Source organism: Hypanus sabinus, chromosome 3 (genome assembly GCF_030144855.1).
Source record: "Hypanus sabinus isolate sHypSab1 chromosome 3, sHypSab1.hap1, whole genome shotgun sequence".
Classification (NCBI taxonomy): domain Eukaryota; kingdom Metazoa; phylum Chordata; class Chondrichthyes; order Myliobatiformes; family Dasyatidae; genus Hypanus; species Hypanus sabinus.
Window position 1 is genome coordinate 9,080,638 of NC_082708.1, and position 18,302 is coordinate 9,098,939.

The 18,302-nt window shown below is 44.2% G+C and overlaps 1 protein-coding gene across 4 annotated transcripts in view; it reads left to right on the plus strand.

Moving 5' to 3' along the window:
- The window catches only part of uvrag (UV radiation resistance associated gene), a 444,495-nt gene extending 435,279 nt beyond the window's left edge, over window positions 1-9,216 (plus strand). For all 4 annotated transcript variants that reach the window (XM_059963685.1, XM_059963683.1, XM_059963687.1 and 1 more), the window contains one exon: window positions 1,489-9,216. In XM_059963685.1, the coding sequence (XP_059819668.1) occupies window positions 1,489-2,167 (679 nt within the window). In that variant the 3' untranslated portion in view covers window positions 2,168-9,216. The remainder of the gene's footprint in view (window positions 1-1,488) is intronic.
- The last annotated feature ends 9,086 nt before the right edge of the window (window positions 9,217-18,302 follow it).

Sequence of the window (18,302 nt, forward strand, 5' to 3'; positions counted from 1 at the left end):
AGCGGGGACGGGTCCCTCATCCGGGAATGGCTACCGATTCAGAGGAGGACGACTCAGATGAGTGGGCCCTGTTCCCATTCGCTGGTGCTCCAGTACCAGGAGAGGAGGCTCCTGGCCCTTCCCATACTGAATTGGGTGAGAGGAGGGAAGGTCTTGAGGGTCAGATGGAGAGGCAGCCTACATTGGTGGGAGAGAGGGTGGAACCCGAGCGTGAGCCGGAGAGATCTCAGGTGAGGGAGGACCCCTGTGAGGAAGGGGGTGCGGGTCTGTCAGGTAGACCTGGGGTGTCCGAGACAGTGGGTTCGCAGGTGACGAGGGAGCCCAGTGGGGCAGAAGGGGTATGGAGATCTCAGAGGATTAGGCGCCCCCCGGAGAGGTTGACATATGTGGTACCGGGAGAACCGAGTGTGATTTCTACTGCTCTGGGTAGTTATGTCACTGCTTTCTGCACTTGGGTTGGGTTTTGTGTGTTGCAAGAAGCTTTGGGGACCTCTAGTAATGCCATGAGGGCATGACATTTGCTGGTGGGGAGAGAATGTACAATGTCCTGGGTATGTTACTCAAAATAGCCTCTTTGGTTTGTTACAAGTAGGAATGTTTCTTTGTCGGATAAGTGTTTCTCTCGCCGTTGTTTCACTTTAGATTGGCTGATATGGTAATTGTATTCATTTTGTTAATCAATGGGGAATGTCATTGTGTCTTGTGATGCTGGGAACTTGGGGGAGGGGTTTTCGCGGGTTTTTTTGGAGAGGCCGAGGAAGACTCTGAGGAAGGTGGACGTGTGCTGGACTGCTCGTAAGACCACCGGGGTAGTCCCAGGTGCGATGGCCGGATGGGTCAATTGGTTCGTTGATTGAGCTCCAACGAGTGCACTAAACAGACTGAACTTTGATAAGTTGGCGCCTTTTGTTTTTTTCCTTGTATACATATATATATATATATATATATTGTATTGCCTACTATTTTTTTAATTTTAGTAAACTCTTTAAAGTGTATTTCATAACGGTATTTGTTGTGGGTTTGATACTGTTGGCGGGCGCGAGGCATTAACTCGATTCTCACAGCACCTGCGTGTACGGGAGGTGGGTTGGAGAGTGGCTGGATCTCCTTTTTCCCCTAGACATATACCAGCCTGTTGGGTAAGGGTTACATAAACAAAGGGAACCCTGGCTATTTTCTTGGTTAGTTTTTGTTCTTTCAGAGTTGTCCCAAATAAGCAGATACACCAATTAACCAATGGCTCAATTAACCAGAATTCACTGTAAAGTAAATAAATTCATACATACAAACTGAGAACATGAATTGTAGAATCCATGAAAATGAGTCCATAGGTTGTAGAATCAGTTCAGCAATGGGGAGAGTGAAGTTATGCACGCTGGTTCAGGACCCTGATGGTGATGGCTAACTTTATGCAGAGGATGAAAATATGATCTGGTGTCTGTGTTACATTCCCAAGTTAACAAGTATTTTTTTTATTTTCCCCACAAGTGACCGGCCTCTCTCCAGTACCATTCCCGTGCCTCGGAGGCAAACGGCCATCGCGTCAGTAGGCTTGGTGACGCAGGCTCGGAGTGGTGGAATCCCCTCTCCAGACAAAGCTTGGAGGCAGTCGCGCGGGTGTTTGGAAGAAGATCTGACCCCAAGCCACAATGCAGCAGCGTGTCAAGCAGAGCCACCGCCGACGGACGCGTGCAAGGTGCGCACCTCTATAATGCTGGAGGTACCTGGCAGCTCCTTCAAGGAGGAGGAGGCAGTGTGTGACCCCTTTAAGAATGGAGTGCACGGTAATGAAAATGGTGTTGTTGATGAAGCGCCACGGTCACAACCAGTTTCCTCTGGGGTAAATGGGATGACATTGCCCAGTGCACCCATCGCTAAGTCCAGCAGCCCACACTCGGGTGACTTTGGCCACCCTAAGGGCGGAGGTGTCTTCTGCTCGGTGGAGCGGGCAGAGGAAATCATCGGAATGGAAGCCACAGGCTTCAGTTCAGAAGAACAGCTAGAAGGATTCTGCATTCCTGTTGACCAAGCCGTGGCTGTGGAGAGCGATGACCAGGTTCTGGGCGAGCTCGATGCCGAAGGGTTTGAGGAGTTCTCCCGGAGGATCTATGCACTGAACGAGAATGTCTCGAGTTTCCGGCGACATCGCAAAGGCTCCGAAAAGTGAGACACTCAGGTCAAAGCACAGCAAAGACCTGTGAGCTGTAATGAGAAGCCAAGTTGCACTTTCTGAGAGAGTTTGCTGAAATGAGATTATGGCTGTTGCATTTGAAATGGAAAGGCTGAGAGAAAATGAATGAATCATACACAGAGATGTGAGAAGGAGCAGAGCAAATGCATCTCGATCCATGGCTTTGCAGAATGACTTCATGTTATCCATGGCTGCATGCTTGTATCTACCAACCTTTGTATGCAGATAAACTTGCCCAGTCTTTTCAACTAAACAGGAATCAGTCAATTGGTCACCCTTTCCCAGTGAACCCAGGATTACGTTCCTGGGACTGAGAGGAGCACTGAGCATAACGCCGAAAGGGCACGAGATCTGGCCTTCAGCCGCATTAACGTTGTCCAGCCAGCACAGCACCTATGCCTCAGTGCAGACCGCCCTCGTGCCGAAAATATGTCAACCCAGGAAGCTGCCAAGAAATGACAACTGGCTGTGTCTGCTAAGTAACTTACGTGCAATGACTCCAAGCAGAATTTCTTTGACCCTGATGCAGAAGCTCTGAGCTCCTGACATTTCTCCGAGATGGGGGCTTGCTGCAGGGTTCTGATGAAGTCCTGCCAAACAACTTCTGGTTCAGGTTTCGTTTATTCTTTGCAATAGAACTTGCTGAAGGTAATTGGAAAATAAAAAATAAAGTCAGTCATTTGGTGGAAACCACTTTGAGAGCTATTTCTCCATGCAGTTGAAAACATCAAGGAAATAGTTTTAATTTAATTGGCCAAATATTGCTTGCCTACATTTTGACTACAGAATTGTACAGTCTCAGGTATTGTTGACCTGTTTTGATAACTATCCGAACCTTCTCCCCTTCACAACTCGACAGCCACCTAGGAACTGAAAACAGGGAAAGTGCATGAAATTCCCCTATGCATTTGGTAATATAAAAGGCTGTGGGTGTGTGATGTTCACTTATCTGTTGATTTAATTGATGTGAGCGGTTCATTTTCTTTCCCTTGCACTTGTTTTACTAACCCCCCCCCCCAAAAAAAAATTGCTTCTTAATCTAACCTCTGAAATATCAGATTTAAAATAGACAGTTGTTCCGGCCCTCCTGGTGAGTCAAATTTGACGTTTATAAAGACTTCCAGTGACAACTCATTAACCAGCACTGTGACTGCCCGTACAAAAATCACACATGTGAAATTGGGGGGAACATTGTTTGGAATTCATATTGGGCTCATAGTGCCTCAGGGTAAATCTGACCTTCATAGAGACTTCTGGTGACAACTCGTTAACCAGCTCCGCAGCCGCCCATACAATTCAGGTTGGGGGGGGGGACACCACCCAGAATTCCAGCACCTCAGGCAAACCTGACCTTCATAGATTTCATTGACCGGTATTGCCTCCAGTGGCTGAGCAGCCTCAGCCGGCAAGAGGCACCCAATCTCAACCTCATTGGGAGTTTCTGTTTTGATGAAGTAGGTTAAGGAAATAATACCTGAATTCAATTGACAGGTGCATTGTCCCTAGAACTGCTGCCTACCTGTGCTATCTACATAGTGTTAGGTTCAGTATGGACTGATTTATACCTCCTTTACACAGGTGATACTGACTATAGCTCTGCTGCCCTCCAAGTGAGTATGTGGACAGAATACATTTGTTTCTGGATGTCTCCCTCAAGAACCTTTTTTTAAAATTATAATTAAATCATAATTTATGTTGTCCACTGAGATTTGAACTGCACAGTATGTTGTACCAGCTGAACTTAAGATACACTGGAATAAGTTTGCAAATGTAGCAAAGACATTCTTTCGTCAAGATTAATGGCTCCTGTTACTTCGTACAACAAATTTAATCAATCTTTGTTTCCCCTTTCCCTCCTTCGACCCCCCCCCCCCCCCCCGCCAAACCTTACTTTAAAAACACAACTTTCCTGAGGATGAAAAGTTCTAGTGAACAAACCACTGCATTGCCAAAGTATTTGGTCTGGAGAATTGAATCTAATTACATTCAAGTATTAACTAGCTTTACAGTCTCCTCTTCCTCACTTCGAATCTTCCAAAACTTTTCTAACTTAGCTGTCTGGTCTGTTTTCATCCCAGGTTCCATTCACTGGGGTCAGAGGGCCCTGTTTTTGAATAAAGAAGGTATGGTTCGCTTCTGTACAGGGTTGGGGCAAGTGCAGATAAGGGAGAACATTCTGCCTGTGGGATCTCTGTGCAATTTCATTTGCCTCTCCCGTGGCGTAGCACTGTTGAGTATGACATTTCACCATGGCGCTGATTTGAATTTGACAAGTTAATTTGGTGTGTGTTTTTTTTTGCTTTTAGAAGTATTGGCATTATGAATGTAATTATTTGTTTGCGGTCCATTAATGCATACAATTCTGTGTATCGGCTGCTTGGATCAAATTTAAGTATGTTTTTGTCTGAATGCTGTTTGCTGTGAACTTTGGTGCTGAAGGCTTTCCAAGCAGCCAGTTGGGAGTAAGTACTTATCCATGGAGACTACCACCCAACAGCCCTGTACACCTGGTGTTCACACTTAAAATATACATGTGCATACCTTGCTGTTCCACTGAGACGGATAAGACAGTTGTCAATGGTATGAGGCTGTTACATTTCATATCTTTTGCCCCATTAGAACTATTTTCTTCTTCTTAAGGCCATCACCTCTACAGGGGCATTGTCTGTCGACTGCAGCTCATCAAAGTCGCCAGTCCTGGACCAGTCCTTCAAGTTGTCCCCATGTGTTGCCTATTTTCCAAGATCCTTTTCTCCCAGGGACAAGGTCGCTGGAGCTTTGGTAGCTCTGTTTTCTCTTACAGGATGGGGTTGCTAGCCCATACCCAACCCTCCTTCTTTTGAAGCCGGGCTTGGGACCATCTGTGGTGGAGTTCACTAATACCATGCACTGATATTATTTGACTGTACTCTTGAGTTTGCACACCAAAATCATTGGTTAGTTGCCCATTGCAGACAGAGGAACTGTTGAGCTAATCCACGCTGCCAAGTGAATGGACTTGCATCTTGTCTTTGGGATAACTTTGGTCAAACTCTGAAGATCTCAGTCTGTGGTTTGTGCTTTGCTGTCACCTTCACCTGTAGTTGGGCATCTGTCACCCAAATCCAAAACCAGAGGTTACTTATTAATAGCATCACACAGTTGAAGACGGAGCAGTTCTGTGTGTTAGTACAGTGTGTTCAATTCTTGGTTCAGATAATGATGGGCTTGTGTTGCTTTTGGCTTTAATGTTCCATAGCAATAAAACGTAACCCCATCAGTAGAAAATTGAACTGTTGCATCCAGGAACAGGATCTTTCATCTTCTTAAGCCCATCAACCCTACTGGGGCATAAACTGCCGACTGCAGCTTGCCAGAGTCCTCTATCCTGGACCAGTCCTTTTTGTCCCCAGGTGTAACCCATCTTTGAAGATCCTTTGGCACTTCTGTTGGTGTTTCTGTAGCTCTGGGCTTTTATGGGATGAGGTTGCTAGCCCCATGCCCTATCCTCCTTGTTCTGCAGTTGGGCTTGGGACCATCCATGGCAGAATTAGGAACTGGATCAGCTAGCTTTATAATGTTTGCAATAAATTCACATACATTCAATGGTGGTCTATTGAGCTTTCTCAAAAACTCAGTTCATCACTCACGTGAGAGGACTAAATCTCTTAATCAGAGAACGTTACTACTTGTTTTGCCCTTAATCATTTGGAACATATGCCCTTGCAGTTTAGATCTCTTTCCAAATGTCCCTTACTGAAAGACACTTCACATGATTGAGCCATGTATGTACACAGCCCAAATGACAGTTTTTATCATGTTAAACAGTTAGCTTAAAGAAGCTATGGAAGTCTAGTTGAAGTTCAAGGTTGAAAATAAATTTATTATCAAATACATATATGTCACCATATACAACCCTGAGATTCATTTTCTTGCAGGCATACTCAATAAACCCATAATAGACTCAACAAATGACCACACCAATTTGGGTGTTCAACCGGTGTGCAAAAGACAATAAACTCTGCAAATACAAAAAACAAATAATAATAATAAATAAATAACAAGAACATGAGAAGGACTTTCAAGAGTCCTTGAAAGTGAGTCCCTAGGTTTTGGGAGTAGCTCAGTGATGGGATGAGTGAAGTTATCCACTCTGGTTCAAGAGCCTGATGATTGAGGGGTAATAACCTTCTTCCTGATGGCAGCAGGGAGAACAGAGTGTTTCTGTAACAACCCTTTGTATAGATGTACTCAATGGTAAGGAGGCCTTTATACCTGCTAGACTAGACCTTAATCCACTACTTTGTGTAGGATTTAGGTATTTGGGTGGAATCACAATCTTATCCAGTGTACAGTGAATCTAGCACCATCTTATCCAGTTAAGGAACTCAAAGGAGTAAATAAATAACAGATGCACTAGAAGCCTAGTTGGTTTAGGGTGAAACACAGTGAAGCTGGGGACAAGGGATGAGATCACAGAGTATTCAGAGTGGTCAGTGTGACATGAAATCCAGACTGTAAATTGTTCCTTCCTAGTTCAAGATTATTGTCATCTGACCTGTTCATAAATGAAACAACGTTCCTCTGAACTATTGTACACCCACAATATATATATATATCACACACCCTACATAAAATTATTCCCATTTTCCCCCTCACTATCTTTAAATCTGCCATTTACCTCTTTATACTGGTTTACTGAGGGAAAATAAAAGCTACTAGAAAATTGGATAGGCTGAGTATTGAGAAACACAGGAGATTCTGCAGGTGCTGGAAGTCCAGAGTAACACATCAACAAGCAAACTGCTGGAGGAACTCAGCAGCTCAGGCAACATCCATGGAGGGGAATAAACAATCTATGTTTTGTGTTGAAATCCTTCATCAGGTCTCAGTCCGAAACGTCGACTGTTTATTCCTTTCCATAGATGCTGCCTGCCCTGCTATGTTCCTCCAATATTTTGTGTGTGCTGAACTGGATTTCCAGCCTCTGCACAATCTCTTGAGTTTATTACAAATGAGCTGGGAATATTTTTAGATAAGTCATTGCGCCTGGTTTTCACTGCCACACCAAAGATTTATTTCTGGTAAACTTTCTTAGAGCAAATAATATAATGTCTTGTCTGTCATGTTCTGCATAAAGACTAAGCTGGCAGGGTAGAACTCACACAATGTAGTGTGGTCTGGATAATCTTATCCTGGCTGGTGTATAACTAGCCTTCTCCCTCACCATATCATGGACACTTTCTGCTATTTTCCAACCAGGCCTATTATGTCTGTGCTCGACTCCAAGCTGAAAGTTGAGCCATCACTCAGGGAGCAATGGCCAGCTCCAACGAACTCCTACATAACAAGGATATTGTTTATTTTACAAGCAGGTTTCTTCTGGTAACAGAACAACATAAGTACAAGAAACAACAAGACTTGTCAGCAGCAGACGAATTGGAACTCCAGAGAATTACTTACTTAAGCCCATCGCCCCTAACTAGGGCATAGGCCACTGACCACAGCTTGCTGGAGTCCTCTTCCATGGGCCAGCCTATCAAGTTATTCCAGGCACAGCCCATCTTGTCCTTCCTCTCCCAGGGATGAGGTCCTTGGAGCTTCTGTAGCAATGGATTTTTAATAGGATGGGGTTTGCTAGCCCCATGCCCAACCCTCCTCCTATCACAGCTGGGCTTGGGACCACCCATGACAGAGTTAGAGAATTAGTCCATCAAAACTCATTCTTGGCATTCACCTAATCACAAGAACCTTACAATTATGGGTCAGTATGTGGAAAGTGTCGCCTGCAAAGATCCCACCCTTGTAATCAGGTACAAGTCCATCTTTCTGTTGAATGGAAATGCCTCCCAGCTCTAGGTATCTAGCTCCCAGTATCTAAAGTAGTGATACTTCCCCGAAAGGTCGAGCATTCTTACCAGTGCCATGTGTCCTTCCACCAACATTGTTAAAACAACAGATTAATCGTCGTCACCTTGCCAGTGGCAGAAACCTGCTGTGTACAAATTGGCAGCTTTAATGCAATATACTTTGTCCCACAGTTCCCTGACAGTGAGTGCAGCCAGGGTGAAGACCACCCAGCCCTTCATCAAATAGTTGTCCTTCCAGAGGTGTGCTTCTCTGATGTGTAAAAGTTCTCCTAAACGCCACCTCAATATGTGTGGGAACCAGTTCTCACCAGTCTGAGGCTCACTTAGTGGAAGCCACCATTTTATTTCATAACATTGAGAGTGAGGGAATAAGATCCAGATGGGGCTTAGAATATGGGAACCCCAAGATTCTTGTATCATTCCACTTACAAAGCTGGAAGATACAGTTGGTTGCTTGTCTCTGTATAGCATAGAAGCAGGAAATGTGGTAGTCATAGAGTGCTGCCTCAATCAGATCAGGTGATAACACACTGCTGTTTGATGATTGGGAGAGCTTGAAGCCATGAGGCCAAGTGGAGGTAAGCCAATGCACCCTTGCCAGCAATGATGAGTTCATTCCGAATCTTCTGCGGAGCTGACATACTTGGTTATCACAGGAAGGCAGAGACAAAGTCCACGGAACAATATCCAAGCAAGTAGCGCAACACACACAAAGTGATGCAGGAACTCAGCAGGTCAGACAGTATCTGTGGAAATGAAGGATCCCTGCCTGAAATGTTAACTGTTCATTCATTTCCAGAGATGCTGCCTGACCTGCTGAGCTCCTCCAGCATCTTGTGTGTGTTGCTCTGGATTTCCAGCATCTGCAGAATCACTTGTGTCCAAGCAAGCTGAGTTTGGTTCTAAATTTCTCCATTCAACTATAGTGGCACTAGGTCTGCCAGAATCACTGCTGATTTGTAGTTATGTTCACCCTTCCCCTCACTTTGGTAAACCCTTTTATAAGGTCTCTATTTATTAAGGAAAAAATATGCAGTGTTTATTTAAATTGTTACTCCTGCAAACAGTAAAAGGCTGTAATCATTTGCAATTTGTATTCACATTCTTGCTGATGATTGAAGTGTCAATGAAAATCGTCTTGGTAAGCAAAACAAAATAAAATATTGTTTTACCATATCTTGTGTGGTTTCTTGCTTTCTAAAAAAATAGTCTTGTGTGGGCGTTGCTGGGAAAAATGTTGATTGCTTTCTCTGGCTTGAGTACTACATCACGTAAAAAGGTTCTTCGGCCCATCTAGTCTGTGCTGAACTGACATTCTGCTGAGTCCATGTACCTGTACCCAGACCATAGGCCCTCCATTACCCTCACATCCATGTACCAATCTAAACTTCTCTTAAATGTTGAAATTGAACTTGCATCCACCACTTCCGCTGGCAGCTCGTTCCACACTTGTGCCACCTGTGTGAAGAAGATCCCCCTTAAATATTTCATCGTTCACTCCTGAACCACTACTTCTAGTGCTAGTCTAACCCAACTTCAGTAGAAAAATAAATTGGTCTTGTGAATAGGGTGTGCATTCAGTATACTCCTCATAATTTTATATACCTCTATCATTTCTCCCACACTCCATAAGACATAGGAGCAGAATTAGGCCATCAGGTCTCCCCCGCCATTCCATCATAGCTGTTCCAGGATCTCACTCAACCACATACACCTCCCTTCTCGCCCATATCCTTTGATGCCCTGACCGGTTAGGAAACAATTAACTTCTGCCTTAAATATACCCACAGACATGGCCTCCAGCACAGTATGTGGCAAGCATTCCACAGATTCACTACTCTCTGGCTAAAAAACTTCCTCCTTACCTCTGTTCTAAAAGGTCACCCCTCAATTTTGAGGTGGTGCCCTCTAGTTCTGGATACCCTCACCATAGGAAACATGCTTTCTACATCCACTCTATCTAATCCTTTAAACATTCTGTAGGTTTCAATGAGATCCCCCTGCATTCTTCTAAATTCCACTGAATACAGGCCCAAAGCTGCCAAATGCTCCTCGTATGTTAACCCTTTCATTCCTGGAATTGTCCTCATGTACTTCCTCTGGACTCTCCAATGACAACAAATTCTTTCTAAGATATGAGACCCACAACTGTTGACAATACTCCAAGTGTGGCTTGCCCTGTGTCTTATAAAGCCTCAACATTATCCCCTTGCTTTTATATTCTATTCCCCTTGAAATAAAAGCCAACATTGCATTTACCTTCTTTACCACAGACTCAACCTGTGAATTAACCTTCCGGGAGTCTTACACGAGGACTCCCAAGTCTCTCTGCACCTCTGATGTTTGAACCTTCTCCCTATTTCAATAAGAGTCTGCACTATTGTTTCTTTTACCAAAATGCATTATCATACATTTCCCAACACTGTTCCATCTAGAGGAAATGTCAGAGCAGACTCAATGGGCCCAATGGCCTAATTTTTCAATGTCTAATGGACACAAAACAACCCAGTTCACTGTTGATGTACTATACATGTGTCAAATAAAGCGAATGTATTCTATCCTCTGTAACAGTGAAATTCATCAGAAGCTTAAGAAAACAACCCTCACCTTTCAACTTACAATTTGCAGTATCTAGATGTTTTTAATAGATTAAGGGCAACTTTTTAGCAAAGAGTGGTATGTATTTGGAAGGAGCCACTAGAGAAAGTAGTTGAGGTAGGTACTGTACAATTTTTTTAATATGATACACAGATAACAGGCATAGATAAAGTGGACAGCCAGAGATCTTTTTCCTGGGGCAGGAATGGCTGGTGGAGAAACAGATAGTGGGGTGGAAATACATCTTTCCCAAAGGAGGTGGAAGACTCTCATTCCCTTCACTAGCCTGAAGATCACCCTTAGACAAGGTGTAGCACCTGCTTAGCCCCCAATCAGGGTCATATGAAGCCATGGGACCAGGTGATGGATGATCATAGGAGCAGCTGGTACATATCACAAGTCCTGGTTGTGTGACCACTGATGCCAGGCAAACAATCCCTGAAGAGTATTGATAATGGCTGGGATCACCCACCTTGTAAGGACACTGCCCAGAAGAAGACAACGTTAAACCACTTCTGTAGAAAAATCTGCCAAAAACAATCATGGTTAAGACCATGATTGCCTCAGCCATACGACACATCACATAATGATGCGAAACCTTTAAAGTCTTTGGAAAATACAAGGTACGTCAGGGTAGGTCTTTAACACATAGGTGCATGGAAAGCACTGCCGGGGGTGGTGATATCATTAGAGAGGCTCTTAGACAGGCACATGGATGAAAGACAAATTGATTGCTTTGTGGGAGGGAGGGGTTAGTTTGATCTCAGAGTAGGTTGAAAGGTCAGCACAACATGTAGGCCAAAGGGCCTGCAGTGCACAGAACTGTTCTATACACAAACACAAGATTCTACAGATTCTGGAAATCCAAAGCAATACACAAAAGCTGGAGGAACTCAGCAGGTCAGGCAGCATCAATGTTTTGGGGCAAGACCCTTCATCAGGGCTGAGAAGAGGTGGGTGGTAGAAGCCAGAATAAGAAGGTAGAGGGAGGGGAAAAAATACAAGCTGGCAGATAGGTGAGGGGGAAGGTGGGGGAATAGGGATGAAGTGAGAAACTGGTGAGAAGTGGAAGGGGTAAAGAGCTGAAGAAGAAGGAACCTGAGAGGAGGGGTGAATGGATCATGACAGAAGGGGAAGGAGGAGGGAGGTGATGGACAGGTAAGGAGAAGGGACATTGATTCCAATGGTATTAGTCACTCAAACATAATGGAAAATCACAGGCTTAATTATCCTGAGCGACGTTACAAAATGCAGGAAGAACTCAGCAGCTTGAGCAACATCAATGGAGGGAAATAAACAGTTGATGTCTTGGGCCAAGACCCTTCGCCAGGTCTGGAAAGGGAGGAGATCTTGGAGCAGGTTAAAAGGTCAACAGAACATTGTAGGCCGAAGGGCTTGTATTTTGTTGAGCTCTTCTGTACTGAGCCTCCTCAGCATCGAATACATCCTCAAAAGACAGTGCCTTAAGGAGGCACCATCCATCATTAAGGACACCTATCACCCAGGACATCCCTTCTTCTCACTACTATGATCAAAGAGGTGCAGGAGCCTGAAGGTACATACACAATGTTTTAGCAACAGCTTACCATTCATCATCAGATTTCTAATGGACAATGAACCCATGAACTACTACCTCACTATTTTTGGACTACTTATTTATGCTTTATATATTTCTTATTGTAAGAATGTTATTTCTTCTTGTAATATTAAACCTGATCTTTTCTGTTGCATGGTCTGTGAGTGAAGGGCATGCTACAGTCTGTAGGGCCTATTCTGTGACAGGGACTTTACAGGGAACAGAGTTGTGTGCCTGCCCCTGAAGCCCATTGCACTGCACATTTAATGCGCCATGTCCGGCCTCAGATAGTCACTGGGCTACAGAATTTTTCTTATCCAGCTGCGTCATCAATCAATCTCTTTTCCCAGGTCCAATATTATTTTAACTAATAGACAGAAGTGTTCTCAGCAAACGTTAAATGCTTTGTGAAAACCTCTCTGATTTCTCTCTGGGGGTCCCCCACAGCCGAGTGCTGAAGATTAATATCCAACTCCTGGAGACTCCGGCGTTATTCTGGAAATTCAGCAACCCAAGAGCGGTGGAGACTCAGTATGTTTAAATAAAACTTGGTTTTAAGTAGAGAGCTGTGTGGTAGGTAAAAATTAAATGATCCGACTGTGATTAATGAGGTCTGTCTAGGGGAATACAGAGTATTTACTATGAATATTCCAGCTTGCAACATGTTCTGTGAGATCCCTGCATAAACATCTCTCACAGATCTCAACCCAGATTAAAAATTAGAACTCCCAATCCACTCTACGTACCCAGCAGCAGCGATTTTATACAGCTGGGGAATGAGGGTCTGACTCACAGAGCCCTTCACCGTCTCCCACAAACGTGCCCGCATCTCTCGTCCCAGGCCACCGTAGAAAGCTTTAGGATTTTAGAGATACATCACGATAACAGCATGCCAATTTCAACATTTAAGACAAGTTCAGATAGATACATGGATGATAGGGGTATGGAGGTCTTTGGTGCAGGTGCAGACCGATGGGAGTAGGCAGTTTAAATAGTTTGGCATGAGCCTGATGGACCAAAAGGGTTGTACTTTACTGTGACTATGAGGTCCTTCCAGCTCAGTGAGCCCGTTCCACCCAATTACACCAATGAACCTACTAACCCAGATATCTTCGGACTGTGAGAGGAAACGGGAGCACCCGGGGGAAACCCACACGGTCACGGAGAGAACGTCCGAACTCCTTACAGACAACGGCAGAAATTGAATCTGTGTTGCTGGTGCTGTAATAGCATTGCGCTAACCACTGTGGCGCCCGTGTTGCCGCCACCTTGGACATAGCAAGATCCCATTGTCACTGAGTGAACCGGCCAATTAGTCTTGTTTCAGTGGGCTTAAGCTTGCAGGGCTGTTGGATGTGAGCAGAGGTCAGTGGGCAGGAGGATGGGGTGCAGGGGTTAGAGCTTCAATCACATGATTTTCAGGCTGTTGAACAATGTAATAGACTCTTGACCTCACAGTCCTCCTCCCTGTGATCTTGCACCTTATCGTTTACCTGCACTGACCTTTTTCAGAAGCTTTTATACTTTATTCTGTATCGTTTATTTTATCTTATTATAGCTCAATGCTCTGTAATGATCTGATCTGCATGAAAAGAATGCAAGACAAGCTTTCACTGTTCTTAGTACATGTGACAATAATAAACCAATTCCAAAACCAAGTGTTTGCTAAATATTATTATATCCACCTCCACCGTTCCTCTAACAGCCCAGTTCACACATTCACCACCCTCTGTGTGGAAGAACTTGTCCCTCAGACCCGTTTAATCTGTCTCTTCTCACCTTAAACCTCTGCCTTCTAGTTTTAGCCTCCTCTACTCTATCACAAGTCCAGGTTTTGAGACCACTGACACCAGGCAGACAATATCCATGGGCACGCACGAGGAAATCTGCAGATGCTGGAAATTCAAGCAACACACACAAAATGCTGGTGGAACGCAGCAGGGCAGGCAGCATCTATAGGGAGAAGCACTGTCGATGTTTCGGGCCGAGACCCTTGGTCAGGACTCTATATGGACAATTGATAATGGCTGGAGTCACCATCTTGCTCAGGTACTGCCCAGAAGAAGGCATTGGCAAGCCACTTCTATAGAACTAATTGCCAAGGACAATCATGGTCATGGAAAGACTATGATCACCCAGGGGAGAGGGGGTACGGAGATGTGAGGACAAGTTATTTATTTATTGATTGATTGAGTAACAGTGCGGAATAGACTTCCAGCACAGCCCAGTTACCCCCCGATTTAACCCTAGCCTAATTATGTGACAGTTTACAATGACCAATTAACTTATCAACTGGTACGTGTTTGGACCAGTGATGGAAACCGGAGAGAACACACAAACTCCTTACAGGCAGCAGTGGGAAGGTAACGACGGGTGCCTGGAACACGCTGCTTGAGGCGGTGGTAGAGGCAGATACATCAGGGACTTTTAAGAGACATTTAGGAAGGAGCATGAACATAGGGGAAGTTGAAAAATATATCCATTTGTCTAGGCAGAAGGAATTAGTTGCCATTTCGATCACTAATTTAATGGTTCAGCTCAACATTGTGGGCTGAAGGGCCTGTTCCTGTGCTGTACTGTTTTATGTTCTTGTTATATATGTCCTTTCCTTCTATAGATGGAGTGGACAGTCAGAGGGTGGAAATGGCTAATACCAGGGGCAGTATTTTAAGGTGATTGGAGGAAAGTACAGTGGTGGGTGTCAGAGCTAGGCTTTCTACACAGAGAGTGGTGGGTGTGTGGAATATCCTGCTGGGATTGGTGGTAGAGGCAGACACATTAGGGGTATTAAAAACTCCTAGGTAGACTCATGGATGAAAGAACAACATAGGACTAAGTGGGAAGGAAAGGTTCGATTGATCTTAGAGCAGGTTACAAGGCCAGCACAACATTGTTTACTGTGCTGTAGTGTTCTGTGATTTCTATAACTCAAGCTGTCCAGTCACCGCAACATCTGATTGGCCTGATCTCAAATAATAATGAGGTGGCCTACAGAGAGGAAGTCATCTCCTCAATTTTGCAAAAACAAAGGAGCTGGTTGTGGACGACAGGAGGAATGGAGACAGGCTAGCTCCTGTTGACATCAATGGATCTGGGGTTGAGAGGGTGAACAGCTTTAAGTTCCTCAGCATAAACATCACTGAGGATCTCACGTGGTCTGTACGTACTGGCTGTGTGGTGAAAAAGACTTATGTAGATGTGAATTCCCACTATTCAGGACATTTACAAAGTCAGGTGTGTAAAAAGGGCCCAAAGGATCATTGGAGACCCGAATCACCCCAGCCACAAACCGTTCCAGCTGCTACCAACTGGGAAACGATATTGCAGCATAAAAGCCAGGACCAACAGGCTCCGGGACAGCTTCTTCCACCAGGCCATCAGACTGATTAATTCATGCTGACACAACTGTATTTCTATGTTATATTGACTGTCCTGCTGTACATACTATTTATTACAAATTACTATAAATTGCACATTTAGACAGTGACATAACGTAAAGATTTTTACTCCTCATGTTTATGAAGGATGTAAGTAATAGTCAATTGAATTCAATTAAATTCAATCCTCACAAATCTTTTCTGCACTTTTTCCAGCTTAATGACATCCTTCCTATAGCTGGGCAAGCAGAACTGCTCACAATACTCCAAGTGTGGTCTTGTACAAGTGTAACCTGATCTCCCAAAGACCGAGCTCAGTTCCCATCTCTGTGTTGACAGATACGGTTTGTATCTGCAAACAGGAGTCAGACTGCATCAATCTCTCAGCCCGGCCCCACTTACCGAGATACCTGAGCTGCAACTAGAGAAGCAGACGCAGGGATATGCAGATATCACCTTTTGGATTGAACCCCTGCAAGGAGACATAGAAGACTGTAGACACTGGAGTCTGGGGCAACAGGCAATCTGCAATTTCCCCCCGAAACCACAACAAATGGTGAACGTTGCTCAACTGAGAGCCTCCAGCAGATCAATCATTGCTCCAGAACCCAGCGTCTGGAGTCTCCAAGCCAAACTACCAGAGTGCCTGTGTGTATAATGGACGCAATGTGGCACCAAGTGGTCCATTTCCCAGAAATTGGATCCATTGATCAAAGTTCAAAGTAGAGCCATTATCAAAGTACATACATGTCAACATATACAATGCTAAGATTCATTTCCTTGCACGGCAACTCAATAAGTCCAAAACAGAATGATAACTATGATAGAATCAAGGAAAGACCATGTCAACTTTGGTGTTCAAAAGACAACAAACCTGCAATTCAAAAAGAAAGAACTATAAATAAGTAAATAGATAGATAGATAAGTAAGTAAGCAAACAATAAGTGTCAAGAAGAAAGAGATGCAGAGCCCTTGAAAGTCAGTCCACCATAAGAGCATAATACAGTGGTTCCCAGCCTTTTCTATCCCCCACACCCCTAGGAAATGTTTGATTAATGTTCGCACCCCCTACAAAAGTAATATCATGCTTGAAGATGAAGAAGTCTAATTTCTAATTTTTGAACCACATACAATACTGTGGGTGAACAAATTGAACTTTAAAATATAAGCTTTTAACTCAGTGCATAAAATGCAAATATAAATTGAGCAATTAGATTCTAATTTATTCAGAAAAAATTGTAAACAGTAAATTGATGAGACTCCTCATCTCTGAGGTGTAACTTCCCAGCTAACACTGATGAGAATCCTCAACGCTGACTCGGGCAGCGGGAGACTGTATTGAGTTTACATCTCTCTCGATTCGGGCAGCGGGAGACTGGAGTGAGTTTACGTCTCTCTCGACTCGGGCAGCGGGAGACTGGAGTGAGTTTACGTCTCTCTCGACTCAGGCAGCGGGAGACTGGAGTGTGCTTGGGACAAATGTTACTACCACTTCTCAAGGCACACTGGCAGCTGGCTGAGTGATGACTCCTGACTCGTCACTCAAGCACACAAGCCAGTCTTGTCGCACCCCCTGAAATTCCATCTCTCACCCCCTGGGGGTGCGGGCACCCCAGGTTGGGAACCCCTGGCATAATACATAGGAAAATAATTAAGCCATTCAACCCATCGAATCTGCTCTGCTATTCCACCATAGCTGATTTATTATCCTCCTCAACTGTATTCTCCCACCTCCACCCCATAAACCTTGATGCCCTTATTAATCAAGAACCTATCAACCTCTGCTTTAAATATGCCCAGCCACTTGGCCTCCAAATCTGTCTGTGGTGTTCAGCGCTGATCCATTTTTGATCAGGTGAAATACAGGGATTAAATATGTACTATCACACTAATAGCCTTTGTTCAATGAAGCTTTTCAGGTTAGGCAGTGTCTGTCAAAGATCTGGTGTGGACATGCCATGCTGGCATCTTGGCTGTAACCTGTACATACTCCTTAGTAGAACAGAGAGTCCTTGAACTGCAAGTACATGTTTCCCTGAAAGTGTCCATAAGACATAGCAGAATTAGGCCATTCAGCCCATCCAATCTGCTCTGCTATTCCATCAAGGTTGATTTATTATTCTTCTCAATCTCATTCTCCTGCCTTCTTTCTGTAACCTTTAATACCCTTACTAATCAAGAACCTATCAACCGTCACTTTAAATATGACCAGTGACTTGACCTCCACAGCTTTCTGTGGCGAAGAATTCCATAACAGATTTCTTCCTCCAGCAAATAGTCTGTTGCTTCACAACTGAGCATCTGGAGACTCCTGTGTCTCCAGCTACCAATGGCATCTGTGTGAATGCTGGACGCCTTGTGGATCAAATTAAAGCCTCTAGTCTAGCGGCATAAAGGTCCATTCCCAGAAACCCAGTGCACTGAAATAGTGACATATCTCATAGTGGGGAAACTCGGAGATTAAATCTGAGTAATAAATCTAGAATTTAACAAACAATGTCCATCTCAGTATCTGTGATAACACCAGAACATTGTAAAACTCCTTCTTCTTGTAGAACAGTACAGCACAGAAAAGGCCCTTGAGCCAACCTTTAACCTGCTCTTAGATCAATATTTTGTTTATTGATTCATTGATTTATTGAGATGCAGTGCAGAACAGGCCCTTCCAGCCACTTGGAGCTGTACCACCCAGCAACCCCAGCTTCATTCCC